Source organism: Centruroides sculpturatus, unplaced genomic scaffold (genome assembly GCF_000671375.1).
Source record: "Centruroides sculpturatus isolate CEXI.00-Female unplaced genomic scaffold, Cexi_2.0 scaffold1357, whole genome shotgun sequence".
In the NCBI taxonomy this organism is placed as follows: domain Eukaryota; kingdom Metazoa; phylum Arthropoda; class Arachnida; order Scorpiones; family Buthidae; genus Centruroides; species Centruroides sculpturatus.
The window spans coordinates 92,385-112,316 of NW_019385868.1; the positions used below are offsets into that span (position 1 = coordinate 92,385).

General features: G+C 29.8%; 1 protein-coding gene across 1 annotated transcript in view; it reads left to right on the forward strand.

Annotated features, from left to right (window-relative positions):
- The window catches only part of LOC111642627 (nuclear pore complex protein Nup88-like), a 91,797-nt gene extending 73,967 nt beyond the window's left edge, over positions 1 to 17,830 (forward strand). The window contains exons 8-10 of the mRNA XM_023388998.1: positions 9,114 to 9,389; positions 15,556 to 15,702; positions 17,516 to 17,830. Coding sequence (XP_023244766.1) covers positions 9,114 to 9,389; positions 15,556 to 15,702; positions 17,516 to 17,777 — 685 coding nt within the window. The 3' untranslated portion in view covers positions 17,778 to 17,830. The remainder of the gene's footprint in view (positions 1 to 9,113; positions 9,390 to 15,555; positions 15,703 to 17,515) is intronic.
- The last annotated feature ends 2,102 nt before the right edge of the window (positions 17,831 to 19,932 follow it).

The following is a 19,932-nucleotide window of genomic DNA, read 5'->3' on the forward strand; positions in this document are numbered from 1 at the left end:
TCTTATGTAATGATAGGGATACTATTTCCACCCTGGAAAAATCTGGTGTATACTCCGTTCCCTTGCAGAATCCAATATCAGGAATATGCACCAATTATATAGGAGCGACCACCAGAATGCTTGCTACCCGTATATCTGAACACCAACGTTCGGTGGCACTTGGCAATTGCGACACGGAACTTTCCAAATTGGTGATACAACAACATCACATAGCGCTTTGGAATCGGGTGGAAATACTCAAACGCTGTGATGAAGGGAGCTTAATATATATTTGGGAGGCCATCCTCACAAAACTGCTCTCCCCGTGCAACTCCCCCACCCTTGAATTGCCGGATATCTGGATTAACATATACAGGCAGTTAAAAAATCAATAATAATTTTGCATTCCTTTCCCCCATCTTCTACATGACTCAAAGCGCATACGTGTCGGCCTCGTTATGTCCCATGTTTTAGTCTTTAACATTTAAATATTAATGCAAACTAGCACTTACGGATCTATTCTGCTCAGTTTCTCAGTCTATGTTAAGGCGCATGCGTGCCAAAAATTTTATACGTATTTACAAAAGTATTTGTTTTTAATGTTTAATTTTATACGTATTAACAAAAGTTTTGTCTTTAACTTTTAGTTTTAATTTAAAATGTAAAATTTATTTATTCTTAATCGCCATCCTAATTGGATATTATGTAATGCATGTTAAGGTGCATGCGCGCCAGTGTTTTGCGCGTTTATAAAATAATTAATAGCCATTCTTATCGAAATTTAAAACGCATGCGTGCCAATTTTAAATATTTTTAAATGTTTTAATTCTAAAATTTAATTCTTATTTATAATTAAAAAACGGCTAATATCGTTAATGTTCAAATTCAAATGTATGATTCGAATTCTCTATTCGTTTGATTTGCCTGAGGACGACGTGCATATTTACGTCGAAAGCGCTCGCAAGAATAAAATATTTTAATTGTGTTTAACGCCTTAGTGTCTGAAGTTTTTGAAGAAGCTTTAATTAAAATAAAAGTTGGCGTGACATCCAACCTCAATACGTTTTTACTACTCCTAACGAGATCTACTGTAATATACAGTGGTACCTCAGGATACGAACGCCCCAGCATATGAAATTTTCAGGATACAACACGAAATTCAAACATATTTTTGCTCCACAATACGAACAAAAACTCACCATACGACGTTATATTAGTTCGCAGCACCATTTTTTATTCACTTCTGTTCATCGGTCTCAGTCCATGTGTTTGCTTCGTCCTGGAAGGCAGTGGCGTAGCGTAGTGGGGGCGGCAAAATTTCACAATAAATAATAATAATATCTTGTAAAATTTTGAACCATTTCATTTCATATTTTTGTCGCATCTACGATTCGGACCGATTGAAATGAGCACGGAATTTTTCATTACTTATTCTGTGACAAAATTGAATTTTAGTCTTTTAAATTGAGATACCTAAATAGGGGGCAGCGAAATTTTCCTCTGCCCCTGGCGGCTGACACCCATGCTATGCCACTGGTGGAAGGATCTCGCTTGATAAAGGAAATCTTGAGGTATTATCAGAAAGTGACTGATTTTATTGAAAAGAAACAACCCGAAAAGGTTCACACTGGCCGTATTGTTGCTCAGAATAATGACATTTGCCTAAGCCATTTTAGAAACATTTTAAAAAGCAAAGCCAAACCTCTTTGAATAGATATTTTACCAAGCGACCTCTATACAGTGAAAGTGCTGGTGGAAATGAAGGAAAGAAAGCAAATAGCAGTGAATAAAAATTAAAAAAAATATATATATATATATAACATCACTAATTTTTTTATCTTTTCTAAGTTATTTTTTAGTTATTGTTACATTGTTATGTAAGTTAAGTTTTAGTATCATTTCCCTTCTCTTCCTCCTCCACCAACAGTTTACACCTCCACCGTCGTCTATCCTCAAAGGTAAAGTGCAAATAAAACTACATGTTTTTAAAATCAGTTATTATTCTATTATGGTTATTTATACATTTACAACTATAAAATGCATTTTTCAGTGTTTTCCTTACTATAGTTATTTTTTTTATGTACTACTTAGCTTTAATTTGAGTGTGTTTTTCGTGTTGGAACGAATTATTTGGTTTTACATGTAATCGTATGGGGAAAAAATGATTCACCTTACGACATTTTTATGATACAATCTCAGTTTCGGAACGGATTAATTTCGTACCGAATAATTCAATTTATAATACAGTGGTACTGAGGTACCACTGTATTATAAATTAAATTATTATAATTTATTATTTTTAAAGTTTTAAAATAAAAATGTATTAGGAAGTGGTGAACAATGACATTTACTACAATTGTATTATAACCAGAACAAATAGCCAAACAAAAATGACTGATAAGAATCACCCTAGAAAGGTTTATTTCATGTATTATCCATATTAGCCTTAAGGAAGAACTGAAGAACTTAAACATTTTAAGTTTAATTACAATAATCAAATACAAATGAAAAGGAATTTCAGTAATTCAAATGAAATAAAAATTGTTTTCTAAATAATACAAGATTATTTAATTGGTTATAAATCTATTAAATGACTGGAATTATTGAATACTTATACTGCTAAATTATTCAAGTCATTAATTAAATTCATGATCACTAAGTAACCTGATATAATGTGATGACTGATTACAGTTTGATTAATGATATCTAATTAAACATTGATATTCTATTATTAAATATATGCTAAGCAATAATGACATTGCTGAGAATACTGATAATGTAAATTAAAATGATTTGGATATATGTGTAAAATGAATAGCAAAACTTGTAGGTAAAAGTAATTCTAAATACTAAAAGACAAGGGATGAGAGAAGAGGTATGTTTAAATGGGAATTAAGTTGGAAAAATTAAAATATATTGGTAGGAGAAGGAACAAGAAAACAATTACTTGGCAAAAATTGTTTGTCCTGAAGAAGACATTTTGTAATGCTGAAAGCATTAGAATTATATATGTTTCTTTGAATATTTGCTTTTGTCTGATCATTTCTCATGCAAAAACTGAATTTCCTTTACTGATTACTGTAATATGGTGTATACCATTTTATAAGTTGAATTAAATTTTATCATCATAATTTTTAAATTGGTCAAATTTTTCTCATTTAGAAGTTCTGTAAGAAATTAAAAAATGATAATGTAAAGGAATAAAGTTCAAGAATTATCATGGATCAATAAAACTTTTTTAGTTTAACTTCAATTTTTTTCATAATTTTTATTATAAGTGCACATGCATCTCTTGACAAAAAGTTATTTCCTGTTCATCACTGCCAAATTTTCTTTTTCTGAAATTTCAAATTGTCTATTTCAATATAGCTGTCATGGTTTCATTGAGTTAAAAAAATTTATAAGAGCAAATCAATTTTTTCACAATCTGGTACTTCAGACCCAACATCAACTGTTCTTGTACTAAATCTTTTGGCACATGCTCTGTTGTAAAAAATACAACACTTACTTTTTTATTATCATCTTTTTAGAGATTTGTTCATGCTTCTTTATTTCTTAAGTTTACTTCCATCAATACTTTTTTTAAGTATATGTGAACCATCCTTTATGTTTATGTTCACCGTCCTTTCATGGTTCCATAACTATTGTGAAATCGCAAAAGCCAGTGGCAGTTGTACTTTTAATAATGCACGCATGTTCGTGTGCAATTTTTGTTTGAGTTTTACTTTTTGTGTTGTCTTTACTTACATTATTATCAAACTTTATTTAGCAGTAGGAAATTTTCCCTGTTGCTGGGGAGAAGTACATTTTAAATTAGTAGAATACAAATTATTGAAAATTTATAACAATACAATAGTTGTAATAGTTGTTTTATAATCAGTTACATTTTAGTTTTACTTTGATATGTTTAACAATGAATAAAATTACAAATCACATTTTATATTAATAGTAGTAATAGTTAGTGTTGCAACGAATAGTATATTCGGCTAGGAGCGTGGCCAAATATTCGGCCAAACTATTCAGCTTGATTAACGCACGTACGAAAATTGGTACACAAACCGCATTATGGCAAGGATCCTCCTCTCTATTGGCCCGCTGTCACTACACTTTGCCAATTGCGTTAATTCTTGGCAGTTGTAGCGGACAGCGGGCCAATAGAGAGGAGGATCCTTGCCATAATGCGGTTTGTGTGCCAATTTTCATACGTGCGTTAATCAAGCTGAATAGTTTACTTATTATAATAGTCTACTTAATAATATATTTAACATTTTTATAATGTGAGGACGAGTTATTTTTTTGTTAACTTTATTAAATTTTCTCCTATTTTATTGGTTATTTTGTCTTTAGTTCTTCTGACCTCTTGAATTAAATAATTTTGACTTCTATAGTATGAATTTGTTAATTCTGCTGTGTGTGCGTTGAAGTCTTCCAGTAAAAGTTTATTCAGAGTAATGTGTTGCCAGCAATCTATTAGTTTGAATATTTCATTTAGTTTTGATAGGTTATTGGGTGGAATATAAGTAATCATTAATATTATTTGTTTGTAGTCTTTATTACTTAATAACAGTTTATTCATTGCAATTAGAAGAAGAATATAGTTATCTGATTTTTCAATATGTTGTATTTTACAAATATGTTTTTTTATAAGTATACATAGTCCTCCACTTGGGGGTCCGGGAGATTTTTGAGCTGGAACTGATATTATAATATATTTGTTTAAGAAGTTTGAGTTGTAAGATGATTCATATATAATCCAAGTTTCTGTAATTCCAATTATGTCTGGGTCGTATTTCTGTTGAAAGATATTTAGTGAAGGAATTTTACTTTTTAGACCTTAACTATTCCAGTTTATAATCAGAGTTGCCTTTTTATTTTTATTGACTTTTGTCTGGTGATTTTTACTATGCTGTTCATATCAACTTGTTGGTTCTGGTGTTATGATAAAAGGAAGCAAGGTATCCACATTTACTAAATTTCTCGTTTCAAGGTTAAATGTTATTCTGTTTCGGTCTATTATTAGGATATCATTTCATAGTTTAACATAACGGTTTTGTTGTTTTAGATTGTAGTAAATTGGTAGTAATTGTTTCCTTGTTTTCGTGGCACGTTAGTGAGATATGGTGCAATTTGCAGATTTTCCCACTTTCCCAATAGTTTTTGTTGCTTCTTTGATATGAACGTATTAAAAACTTGGTCTCAGATCTGTTTTTTATTGAAGGATACTCTAATAACTGGGTTAGTTAGTTTATTTATTTGAGTTACTTCTAAGATTTCGTCTTGAGATATATTGTTTAGGTTCAATGAAGTATTAATAAATTTAAGAATTTCTGATTTAGAGACGTTTTTTCAAGTGGGATAGTTATATAATATTATTTTATTATAGTGATAGTCATTAACCAAAGTATCCATTTTATATTGCATTAGATCTTTTTGAAGTTTTAAATTATCAATTTACTGTTTCAAGTTGTCTATTTGATCTTCCATTCTTTGGAATTATATTTTGTTTTCTCGTATTGTTTTGTGTATTAAGTTCAGGTCTTCTTTTATTGATGTCATTTGTAAAGATAGTCTATCATTAGATTTATTGATTAATTCTGAGATTTTGCTCCATAGATCTGCTGTTAAGGTGTCATTCGAATTTAACAGCGAGGATGAATAAAAGTTCATCCTCCATGCTCAATAAAAGATGAATTTGTATTGCCTGAAGACGACGTGCGTATTTATGTCGAAAGCGCTCGCAAGAATAAATTATTTTTAATCATATTTAACGCCTCATAGTCTGAAGTTTTGGAAGAAGTTTTGATTGAGATAACTGTTGGCGTGACATCCAACCCCAGTACTTAATACTCCTAACAAGATGAATAAAAGTTACTGCATTCACCTGGTAGCTTTTGTAGATTTTGTGGGGTGGTATCCATATTAGTTTCATTTGAATCTGTCAAAAATTCTTGTATGCTATTTTCCACTATTGTGTTATAATCCATTATCAGTTTCATGTTAGTTGCGTTTGGTTGCATTCTTTTACTTTCGGTTTTTGTTCAGCTTAACGGAGGTCGACCACATTTAACAGGAGAACATTGTATAGTTATTAGTTGTTATTAATCTTAGTATCTAGTAATTTCTTATTAGTTTAGAACACTATTAATTAAGAAAACTGGAAAAAATTGCACTAGTTCCTTGTTACTTTCCAAAGTGTTAACAAAAAGTCACCAACAGTGCTGCTGTCCTGATACTCCCCCTTTACCTAATTTATCAGGAATGTCTAGACAATATTCAGAAGAAATACCAGAAGTTTTAAAACAAGTATTTTCTGACAATAATGATGATGAAATGGATATTTTTGATGGCAGAATGTTTGAAAATGAAGATGACAGAAATGATGAAAATATTGAATTGAGTAATCGTGAAAGTGACACTGAGACAAGTTCATCAGATAGCAGAGAAGGTAAAAATGCTATTGAATATAATGATTGCCAGTACTATTTACATAGAAACAAAAGTACAAAGTGGAATAAAAAGCTGAATTTGAAAATGACCAAAACTAGACAAAAGAATATTGTGCAGATATTTCTGGACCAAGGGATGAAGCCATAAACACTTCATCAGAAGCTGAAGAATTTTTCAAATTTTCGATATGAACATAATAGATGAGATTGTTAATTGCACTAACAAATACATCAACAATGTTTTCAGTAAATCTGGATGAGAAAGGGGACTGTAAAAACACAACACACAGTGAACAGTTGGCTTTGATTGGTGCGAAAAAAGGCGAACATACTAACGTTAGAGAAATGTGGGTAACTGATGGCACAGATATAGAGATTTTATGTAAAACAATGAGTTATAAAAGATTTTCTATTCTTACTAAGGTGCCTTAGATTTGATGATAAAGTCAATAAAGATGAACAAAGGAAAACTAATAAATTGGCAGCTATTTGAAACATCTTTGACTTTTTTGTACATAATTACAAGGAAAGTTACAATCTAAGTGAGTTTACTATGATTGATGATATGCTACAACTTTTTAGAGATTGTTATTCGTGGATTCAGTACATCCCAAGAATCCTGGCATTTCTGAGGGTTAACATTTCTGTATCTAGTTAAGTTGACCTCAAACTTCCACTTTTTTTCTCTTCTCTCTGGGAAGGAATGTTTTTATTTATTTCTCTATTGGTAATGCTCCATTGTAAACTAGAGATATATTGTATAAATATATATTGTAAATAAACTAGTATCAGCTATAGTTTTAATAAAAGTAGTTTGTACCTCTGGTTTCTCAGGAGAGTCATCGTTGTCATCATCATCATCATCATTATCGTTCATCAATCAATGAGCAGACTCTTTATATGTAAATTTAAAAAATATTCACTTTGTGTTTGTGTGTATGAGTGTTCGGATTTCATTACTGAATAACAGATATTTCTAGTCATTTTCTGCAAATATGATTGCTAAATTTATCTACTTTATATCTGTCTACCATTTATCCCTTCTATGTCTATAGTATCACAGGGTAGTTAATGTATTTAAACTTTTTACTTTAAAATTTTATTTTAGATCAATCTTATTCTGTTTTGTTATTGAGTGTGGTTAAAAAATATAAATATGTTAAATGTAATTTGAATTTTAATTTAAATTTAAACTGTTTTTCATTTCTACATCAGTTGTGTTGGGTTGGTTGTTTTTGCACGTGTGAAAACCTAACAATTGGGGTCCGATCAGGTTACGCATATGTATGGGCACGAGATTCGGGGATGTCTGGTTTAAAAATGTTTCTTATAATAAAAAGTTTCAGCAAGTTGAAAATGCAGTTTATATTTTTGTTTTTTATAGTATGATATTAAGTTTACTCAATTTCAAAAATAATATGATTAAATGACAATACTTTTAATTAAAATAAAATTTTATGTTTATTGAAAATGTAAAATATTATATAGAGAGATATTGAAAACAAATACAGCTGAAATCAATAACAAAATCTGAACATTTTAAGAGCCACTTTTGAATAAATCTAGCATGCCAAAGAGCATATTAAAATGGTTTATCACTTACATTTTAGTTAATCATTTCCAGGATATGGAGATGATTAATTGAAAATAAAAATAGTAGTGATAAAGTTTCCTTTATGTAATAGGGTAATAGGGGACAGTCAATTAATGCAAAAATAATGTAATTATTTATTGAAGTCATAAATATTTTATTATTATACTTTAGCTTTTTATAAAATTAAAATGATATTTTGGCTTCCTACAGAATAATTTAATAATATATACAGAGGGCTGTTTCAGGCTTATGGAAACAATTGTTATGATCAGGGTAATGTACTGGAGCCCATGTTCAAGCATGAAATTCTACCATTGTATGATGCTGAGACTTCAAAAATATGGTTCTATCAGGATAAAGCATTGAGTCTTACTTCATGTTCAACCATAGCCTTTTTGAAGATGATGAAGGAAGAAACTAGTATAAAGTCAATATCCTTTACTAACATGCCTATTAAATTACCTTATGCAATGCCTATGAATTTCTGTACCTTTGAGTTACTGAAAAGAGTCCTGAATATTAGACAGATTATAGAAAGCTTGCAATGACAAATAAAGGAAACTGGACCAAAATTTTTTAAGAAAGGTCTTTTGCAGTGGAAATTTGATGTCTGGAAATAGCAAGAAACCAGGGGCAGTAGATAGAACATGAGAGAAAAGGAGTAAGAAGTGTTACTGAATAACTAACAGCTATTAAGAACATGTCTATAAGGATGAAACAACCCTCAATCCAATTCAATTACTAATGCCAAATGAACTACCAGATTATTCATTGGGTTGCTTATTGCCCAATGAATAATCCATCAGTTTGTTTGGTATTAATAATTTTTTTTAATTTAAATTTTTGAGTTTTATGTTTGATATTTCAAAATACTGTAGATTGATTTGATATTATTTTTGTTACTTTTATTGTCTTGTGAAGATGGATGTTGAATCTGAAAATCTTTGGCATTTTCAGTTCTTAAGTTCTATTAAAATAGTTTTCAAACTGAAAAAAAGTTGAGCTTTAAACTATTATTGTTTATATTAAAAATATTTAATTTAATAACAGAAAATTTTGAAATTAATAATAAATAAAATTATTTTATTTTTTAGCTTAGATCAACAATTTTATCACTTAAATTATCTCAGTTCATTTCAACCAAAAAATGGATTGTCCCAGAAACAGATAAAAGCAAATTCTTTTATGCATTATATGAATAATATTTTGAGGCATTCTGTAACTACTCCTCTGTTGAAATCAAATCTAATTTCTGATGATTCTCAGCCATCACCTCAAGAATGGCTTCAACTATTAAATAATGTGACACAACGCTTAAGAGAAGAATATATTGAGAAATTAGATACTGCAATAATTCAAGCTCGTAAACGGTAATATAGTCTTTTTTTAAAGTTACTTTTATGTTATTAATTTATTTTTTAATTATATTATTTGTAACCCATTTAAGTATTTGATTTATGAAATGATTAGAAAGTTATAAAACTTTTGTTTTTTTAACCAAACTTTACTGAAAAAGAACAATTTAAAATAATTTCCTCATCTAGATAATGCTCAATATGACACTATAAAGAATAATGCTGTAATTTTTAAATCAAAATATTGCAGAAAATAAATAAAAATTTATAGTGTATTGAGTTTCTGAAAATCTTATAAAAATTTCTTTTTAAACATGTTCTTTCTAATTTCCATTCTATGAATGCAATTTTGTTACAATGCTTAAGGAAAAGATGACATAATGGAAGAAATGATATATCTATTTCTTTCAGAATCTTTTTTTTTTTTTCTTTTTCTTTTTCAAGAAGTCAAAATTGATAAATTTATTTTAATGCAAGCTGTTTTGATCCTAAGTCAATTCTAAAAATTATTTATATTCATATAGGTAAAAATAATTTAATAAAATATTATGTAATTAATTAACAAAATATGTTTATAAAAACTTTTCAGAATTTTGCTTATAAATGTGAAATACCATATTTATTCATGTATAGACCATATATGTATATAAGCCACACCCTGTTTCTGAAATGATATACTTGGAAAAAATAAAAATCTTGGAATTCCACTGAGGGACAAAAGTAGCGGGTATACAAAAGTGTGGAAACACTGCAAATTTCAAATGGATGAAGTGATGGTTAATGCTTATTGTTTAGTGCTTGTTCAGTGCATGTTAAACATGGATCAAGTGAGAGTGAGTTACGCAGCAAAGTTTAAATTGCAAGTGGTGCATTATGACAAGAAAATGAAAATCAAGAAGCAGGAAGAAAGTTTGATGTATACAAGAAAGAAGTGTGGCGACAGATTCAAACAAAGGACACTCTTGAGAAAACATTACAAAAGCAGCAATCATTTCATGGAATGACAGCAAAATATCCAAACCTGAAAGCATATCTGTTGAGAAATATCCATGAAATTAGGACAAATGGATTTTTTGTCCATTTGAAATGATTCAGTTCAAAGCCTGCATGATTGCCCAAAATATGAAAATTCCAAAAAGTGAAATTAAGTGAATTATGGCTGGACAAGATGTTTTATGCCATGACATGAGCTCATAATTTGGCATCAAATTTCAATGGCTCAGCAGCTTCCTGACACCTACCTAATTTTAAATTGCTTTAACACATTAAGTGCTATGTATTGCAGAAATATAACACATGCTATACATTGAAATCTGTGCTGTGTTATTTTGGAACAACATGCTAGCCATATAAACATAATGGAAATAGTTAGAGCAATGTTTCTCAACCTCTAACAAATTGTCGCCCCTTCAATAAAACCATTACATAGTATCGCCCCCTTCACTTCAAAATTCCGATGCCGAGGGCCAAGGCTAATGCCAAATTCATACTGCATTGAATAGACTAGTGACTAGTATAATGTTATTTGTTTAATTATTGTACAATATAACGAATAAAATATCTAATAATTCTTAATATAATGTTTTACTATATTGCCCAGAAAATTGTTTTTTGCCCCTTAAAATATAAATTGTTACTAATTGCCCCAACATGGAAAAACGCCCACATGGGGGCAATATCGCCCCTGTTGAGAAACACTGAGTTAGATATGGCCTGTGAGAATGGAAATTTCACCTGGCTCAGTAAATTTTTTTATGATGGAAATGCTAATAGAAATTTAACCTTTTCTCGTATAAAATATGAAAAATGTGCAAAATTTGTTTTTTTAATCAAATAAGTTTTTACTATGCCAAAACTATATTGGATTAACTGTGACAAGAAAACATTACCTTCATCAAAAAGAAGAGAAACTCTACAAATGTGCTAGAAATTAGACCAATCAAGGATTTTTGGTCAGATCTTAAGGCAACAATTTACAGAACGAGGTGGAATACAAAAAACCTGGATCAGCTGATCAGTCACATAAAATATTGTCTGAAAAATTTGAGCCAAAGTCTTGTTTAGAAGCTTTCACTACAAACCCAAAGTTGAATCAATAACATTTAATAGCAGGGACTTGCAGAATTACAAAAATAAAAGATAACATACAGCTTTTAATCACTTTTCAAATGACTAGTTCATAGTGTTCTTTTTCCAAGGTAAAAACTGCATTACACAAACTTGTATGGATTTTTTCTGGAAACCCATTATTCATATTTTTTCTTTCTTCAATTTTTGTATATTTTGAGGTTTTTTATCATACAAATGTTTGTTTATAAATAATTTTTATATATTATGGGAATGCCCCACTTAATGCAGATAATGCCTTTCAGAAAATCACTACAATAATCAGGGAATATATTTAATAAAAAATTGAAGAAAAATTGTCTGAAAAAAGATTTTATCACTTACTAGAAACTACAGTCTGTATGCAAAATAAATGATGTTTCAAGAGCTACTGGATGTATTTATTTCTGAGAAAAATGAAAATAAGATTCATTTTTGTCTCTGCTCCTGCAAATGCCAAAAAATGGCAACAGCATGCATTTAAACACAAGTAGCGCATATCTTCCTAGCTACTACTGTGGTGATATGGTAATACAGTAGAGTCCAGAAAACTCAGCACTCGATAACCCGGCAGTCCGGATAACTCGGCCACACTCTGGCAGGGCGAAAAAACCCCTAGTTAATTTTCATTATAGACAGCTTTATGCCTCATAAAGTATTTTTCTGAGGTCTGTCTTATCAGGTAAATTACTGTATACTGTGTATTCATTAATTTTCATTTTCATGTAGTAAAAGCCTTCATAAAGTATGTACAATACTTTTCCTTTGTTTAAGGGTATTTGGGTAGTTTATTCTCTGTTGTATTCTCAAGCAAACAATACATACAAATACAGTACAGTATTTTCTGAGGAAACACTTGTACTTATTCTTTTTTAACCCCATTCCCTATAACCTGGCATTTTCACAAACTTGGCCACCCTTCGGTCCACATTAGGCCGAGTTTTTGGGACTACTGTACTCATGAATTTTTTAATGTGTATTATGCATGCTTCAAAACACAATTTAGAAAAAATTAAATTTATATAATATTTTTTGAAGTTTTGTGACATTTAGGTAGTGGATTTTTACAATTTGGAGAATTTTTTTACAGTTTTTGTAGTGGAAACATTACCTTCATAAATAGTATGTAATATAAAGTTTCTGTTTAATTTGATGGTAGTCAGATTATACACATTATTCTGTATTAAATTTTTAAGTGTTAAAATACATACAAATTGTATAATACCTTGACTTACCCGAACCTGGAGTTACATGATTTTCAAATCGCGTCGATTCGTCTTTTGTTTGAGTGCCATGCAACTGTTGATTACTCACTCTCCCCCATACTATTGTTCAGCTTACATGTTCGGACATGTCACGCAGAATCGACGCTCAGCTACAATTTACTTTGTGTTATTTATTTCTGTGTTTGTTATATCTACAGAGGCTTGAGAGACTCTACTATGTCATCCAAACGAAGTACAACTGATTCTTCTGCATCAAACAAGAAAAGAAAAACTTTATCTTTGGAATGTAAAGTTAACATTATTAAAGACTTCAATACAAAAATGAAAATTTTTGAATTAGCAAAGAAGTTTGATCTAACGGAATTGATGGTCTGAACAATTATAAAAGGTAAAGAAAAAATTCTCAAAGCTGTGAAAAATGCTCAATCTTTAAATTAAGCATTATTTGTAAATGTCACGGTATTATCGCTGAGATGGAAACAATGTTAAAATTATGGTGTGATAATCAAGTAAATGTGAAAAATTGTCCTGTTGATCAGAATATGATGTGCTCTCAAGCTAAGCTGGTTTTTGAGAGATTGAAAGAGGATGCTGGAGAGATGGATAACGATGAAGGGTTTAAGGCTAGTAATGGTTGGTTCGGCTGATGCAAAAGTCGCTGTAATTGGCATAGCATTGCAGAAAGTGGAGAGGTTGCAAGTGCTGATAAAGAGACTGTGTCTTACTATCCAGAGAAATTCAAAACTATGATAGATGAAGGTGGCTCTACCAGCCAAACCATATTCAACTTAGATGAGACTGACCTGTTCTGGAAGAAGATGCCTAAAATAACTTTTATCGTGCGTGAAGAGAAAACCTTTCCAGGTTTTAAGGCCACCAAAGATCAATTGACAGGGATGGTTAACGCAAATGCAGCTGGTGATTGAAGTTAAAACCTCTCTTAGTTTATCACTCGGAAAATCCAAGAGCATTGAAAAATAAATCGAAATCTAGCTTGCCTGTGATTTGGAAGTTGAATCGTAAAGCTTGGGTGGCAGCTTTCCTTTTTCAGGACTGGTTTGGTTATCACTTCATACCTGAAGTCGAATGTTATTGCCAATCTAAACAAATTCCATTTAAAGTGATGCTAATAATTGGCAACGCACCAGGTCATCCCCCTGCAACTTTAACTAATATTGACCCACATGTGAAAGTTGTATTTTATATTTTTGCCACCAAATACAACCAGCTTGTTTCAACCGAAGGATCAGGGAGTCATCAAAACATTCAAAGCTTATTACATGAGATGATCATTTGCACATCTGCATGAAGCTATGAGACAAAACAACGCGCTTTCTGTTAAAGACTTTTGGAAACATTTTTTTCTAAATTATTGTTTTCTTTAGTCTCCGGCCCCAATTAAAAATAATTTGTATTATTTTTAATTGTGGCCGGTGATTATACCCCGAGTTACGCAAATTTGACTTACGCGGTTATTGCTCGATCCCACCTATCACTTAAGTTTGGGGTAGTACTATAGTTATCTGTGCAAAGTCAAACTTTTGATGCAACAACTACATAAAATTAAATTGAATTTTAACAAAAATTCCATAGTTTTGTTGCTTAACATTTCTCTCTGGAATCTTCTACTAAAAATAGCTGCAATTGGTTATAAATATGTCAATACACAAAAAAAATCAGTAAGTATTTTTAAAAAATCATTGGTTCAAATTTAATTTATAGAAACCTCAGTTATCAAAGGTAGAAAGAAAAAATAAATAAATGCTCTTATTACCTCTTTGTCATCAGGGAAGCTGGTTAGGTAATATAAATATGAGATAATTGTATGGCTGTCTAATTGTCACAAATTTTGAGACTGTTTTTTGGAGAGGCCAGACACAAAAATATATATATGAACTTCATTTTTCTCAAAAACAAATACATCTAATAGCTGCTTGAAACATAATTTATTTTGTGTGTGGGTTGGGAGATTTTCCTTGTAAAAAAATAATTGGTGCTGCTTACAATGATGCATTCATTCATCATAAAATCCATAAAAACTATATTATGATGAAATTAAATAATACTATTAAATCTAAATTTTTATTACTTCATCGTTGTCATCATCATCATCATCATCATCATCATCATCATCATCATCGTTCATCAATCAATGAGCAGACTCTTTATATGTAAATTTAAAAAATATTCACTTTGTGTTTGTGTGTATGAGTGTTCGGATTTCATTACTGAATAACAGATATTTCTAGTCATTTTCTGCAAATATGANCTGCAAAAAATTAAAATGTTTTCATTAAAAGAAAAAAGTTATCCAATATTGTTTGAATATGACTCTCCTTCAAATTTTAAGCATTTTATAATGCTTAGTGAGCAAAAATATTAATGCTTTATTTCAAGAATTCCCAAACATTGTTGTCATATCCTCTTCAGGTTAATTCGCAGTATTGTCACCAGCATTGTGTTTTGTGCAAATATCTTTAATGCAAAAACTAATGCGTCACTACATTAGTTTTTGCATTAAAGGTATTAATCACTGTTGTAAGTAGTACTTAAAAGCAGCCAACACCTCCAAATAAATAGAAAAAGAAGAAATATTTATGTTCAAGTAACTGCATACTAGAGAATTATTTCACATTAATCCTCAGGTACATATTATAAACTGCACTATAGTGAATCCCACACTAAATAAAGTCATATTAACTAAGGCATTCTTGTAAATGTATTCAGTTATAATTTAATAGTGAAAAAATTACACTTTAAGCATATAGCAGTTTATTGAAACAAATTAATAAATGGGTTATTATCTATTTCCTATTTATTGTTATACTGCTTGCATTTGATATTTATAGAATAGAAGTACTTAAAGAATTAAAGAAACAGCAAACAAAAGATATTGATGACTGCATGAACATTAAAGAGCATTTATCTAGTAAAGAAGAAGCATTAGCTGAGAAATATGAAGATGCTTATAATGTACAACAAAAATTAGTTCAGAGGTAAATACTTTAAACTTTTTATGCATTCAAATTCGTAATAGTTTAAAGTAAAACATTTTGAATTTTTATTTCATTATTTATCTTAAATCTGTTTATAATATTTTTTTTGAATTAACCAAAGACCTAAATATTGTAAATACCAGTGTATAAGTCAACTTTCTAAGCCCAAAAACTTTCTCAAAACTAGAGAATGTGACTTATATGACAAATATAAAATGAAAACCTGTTGATATATCACAATGTAGTAAACATGTGAAACAAGTTTACAAATAACTTGTTACTGTAACTGTAACAAGTTGCTACAAATATTTCTATCTAAAAATCTTCAGTGAACTTATTTAGCATAGAGATTAAATATAATAAAACTTGAATATAAATAAACACTATCATTTATTACAGCTATTTATTACAATTAGTTTCTCAATGAAAATAGTGTGGCCTTATTTTAAGACTTTTTCACAGACTACTATATACTATATCTACTTTATGGATGGTTAGGTTACATCTAAAGATAGCATCCTGTTTACCTTTAGACCAAATTACTTGATTTTGATTAATACACAGTTATAATTTACAAATAATCTTTTAGATTTTTGTTTTTGGTTAGTTCTTCATAATTTATTAATAACAGTTTTATTTAATGTATCAAATATATAAATAAAAATATACTGATATATACTGTAGGGCAGGGGTGTCCAACCTTTTTGTTTCTCTGGGCCACATTGGAAGAAGTCAAGGAGTTTTGGGCCACAAGTATATATAATATATACTCGTGGCCCAATATACAAGTATATTTAAAAACTAACATGTCTAGATTATAATAATAAGTATTAAAACTTTATCAAGAAAATAGGATATTTTAAAAAATTACTTCTACAGACACTTTCAAATTTTACTTAGAAATAGATAAATTCATTTATTATAAAAGAGACTAAAGAAAATTTATTTGAAAAACACAAATATTTGTTTTATTTGGGTCTCTAATTAATAAAACGCGACGAAACACCATTTTAAAGTGCATTTTTATTCAATTAATATAATTATAAATAATATGTAGCCAAAGCGCCAAATGATATTTTTTACGTCAAGCAAAAAAAAAGTAGCCACATTTGGCCCAATGTAGCCAAATCTTGCAACGTTGGAAGAAATACTAAATAAAGCTGGAGTTGTGAATCAAAGGATTATAGACCCAAGTGCGGGGAAAAAGAGGCAAAGGACAAAAGATAAAGAAGTGAAAAAGGTTGAAAAATTATAGGTCCATATTTGCTTAACAGAAGATCTATTTAACGTTTCTCACTACTACATCTTTTGTTTTTTCTCATCTTTCCCTCCCTTTCCCAAATTTGAGTCTATAAATCTTTGAGTCACAACTCCAGCTTCATTTAGTAATCCTTCTGCATTCACACATCTCCAAATATTTGGAAATATTTTCTTTCCACTCAAAAATAAAATATGAATAAAGGTTTACGGCTTTGTAAAACTTTTTTTTTTGAGTTTATGCCGTTGAAATAAGTAAATAATAAAAAAATTAAAACATTTGTCGGTTTTGTTTACACGTTTATTGGGCCGCATGCGGGCCGCGGGTTGGACACCCCTGCTATAGGGTATTTGATTATTTAGCTTTTTTCTTAATTTTGTTAGTTTAATGAATTTGAAGTAAACTAATAATGCAAAAAAATTAGTGTGTGTTTTAAACATTTACATGTGAATTAAATAATTTGTTTTTTTTTAGAAGTTAAAATTAATATAATATGTTTATTACTTTTTTATCCTAAACAGAGAAAATATTACCTATAATAAAATGTATTTTCAGAATTGAAAAAGTTCTTCAGAAATTACAGTATTCATTACCTGTTCTCTCAGATGCAGAAATTGAAATGAAACAAGATTTAAAAACTTTAGATGACAAGTTGAAAAAATTGAAACTTTCATTTGAGCAGATACAGTTAAAATTTCAAAATCAGAAGAAACATCTGCTAGAAAATAAAATTTTGTTTTCAAATATCGCATATAGTGCTGAAGACCTTAACAATAATCAACTCTCAATCATTAAAGATATATTAAAAGAAGAGTAAGTATAGTTTGTCTAAAATTATAATAAATAAAATATGTTGACAATAAATAAACATTCAAAATATAAATCTTAATATATAAGCTACATAGTCAGTAAAAAAAATTATTGAATTTATATAACTTATGTGGTGTTTTGAGTGTTTATATATTGAAAATTTGACTATTCAGTTTTAACATTTTAACATGCAGTGTGAGTATATTCATATTAAAATACAGTGGGTGATCAGTTAACGAACAGTTCGGACTGCAAACAAATTGGATAACGAACACCTCACAGAACAGACACAAGAAGTGATGTAAAATAGTGAATATCGATTGGTCTTCCCTTGTCTTAAGTAGGCGGCAGTTTGAAACCTTTTGAAACTCAGGAGACATCGACACTCAACCTGATACTGATCAGATAGTATTCCTCTGAACTTTGAAACCCTTCCTTGTAATTCCAGCTTTTTGTTTACCTTTCTGACAAAGAATTTTTTTATAGTCACAAGACTGTTGCACAAGACTCTTTAAATTTTGTGTTGGTTTTTATTTTCAAAAGGTGAGAGTTTAACTGTTCCATCAGATATTCATTATGTTTTAACACCAAATTTTGAATTTCATCCAGACCTCACATTTACATAATTTTTTATGCACTAGTTGATTTGTTCTCTGAATTTTTGTAAGTGCTTTTCTGAACTTTTTAGGCTTCATAATATTATAAGTTTGTTTAAAAAACAAACTGATAATATTATGGAGCCTAAAAAGAGTGGAGTGTCAAGAACTGTGCTCACCACAGAAACCAAGCAAGATATAATAGCCAAGGTAGAGAGTGGGCAGAAGATGTCTGATGTTGCTAGGCAGTATGGCTTGAACAGGTCTACAGTAGACACAATCATAGCTAAGAAAGATATAATCAAGAAAACTCAAGCAGCTAAAGGAGTAATGAAAATCACATTTGAAAAATAAAGAACATTGAAGAGCTCATAATAGAACCTGAAATGGATCTGACAACAGAAGAACGCCAAGAACTCTTAAATGAAGAACACCAAGTAACTCAGCAAGATGTGTTTTCTTCTGAAAAAGAGGAAGATGAAAGAGGACCAATGCTGACATCTGCTTTTAAAGATCTTTGAAAGAAATGGGGGATGTCAGATTAAAGGTCATCCAAATGGCATCCAAACCAGATTGAGGTTTGGCTTAGGGATCTCTACAAGATCTCTACAATGACAAAGCTATTAATTACTTCTGAAAAATCCTGGAGAAGAAAGAAAAGCAATTGACATTGGACAGATTCTTTAACCCCCACAAACAAAAAAAACATGACTGATAAAAATGCAAGACTGGTATTGTGTATATATGTATTTTTATTTTTTGGCATCTCCAGTACAAATTAATCAAATTTCCATAAAAATCTGTGGTAAATCAATAATCAGTTAAACAATTCGGTTGGCAAACATGGTCTCGGAACAGATTATGTTCATTAATTAACCTGTGATTACAGTGGGTGATTAATTAATTAATCACCCACTGTAAATGTTTTATAGATATTCTCAAAATTGAAGCTTCATAATTAGATCTCATAATTTCAGAATTAAAAGTTACATGTAAGGACATACATTTTCTGTTATATTAAAGTAAATTAAGAATTGTATTGTTGAATGAGAATTTTAAGCAAAACAAGCAGTATTCAGGTATTCCAAGATACTAGGTATAGTAATATTAATGGTGTAGCTATCCTATTCATTTTAGTATGTTTGACTTGAAAATAGATTTGTTGGTTATTTATTAATACCTTGTGATAGTAATCTAATCAAACATTATGTTATTTTTTGAAAATGGATGGCTAAATGATTTAAAAATTGTCAAGGTAAATTTAAAGCAATAATAAAATTTCATTGCTGAATAAAAGAGGAGTTTAAAAAAAGACCATGTGTTGCTTGATCTTCTCTCTGAAGATAACAATCAATATAATCTGGAATAAGTACAGTGTGAGTACAATAGCAAAAATATGTGTTTTTTAATCTATCACAATTAATTAGATACTTTTAACATAAATAGAGAAAAATACAAAAATTATCAGACAGCATTATTCATGACCTATTTCATTCTCTATTAATTGAAGGAAGAATAGAAAAAATTATTATTTTTTTGTACTCTGTAGCTTACAATTCTTTAAGT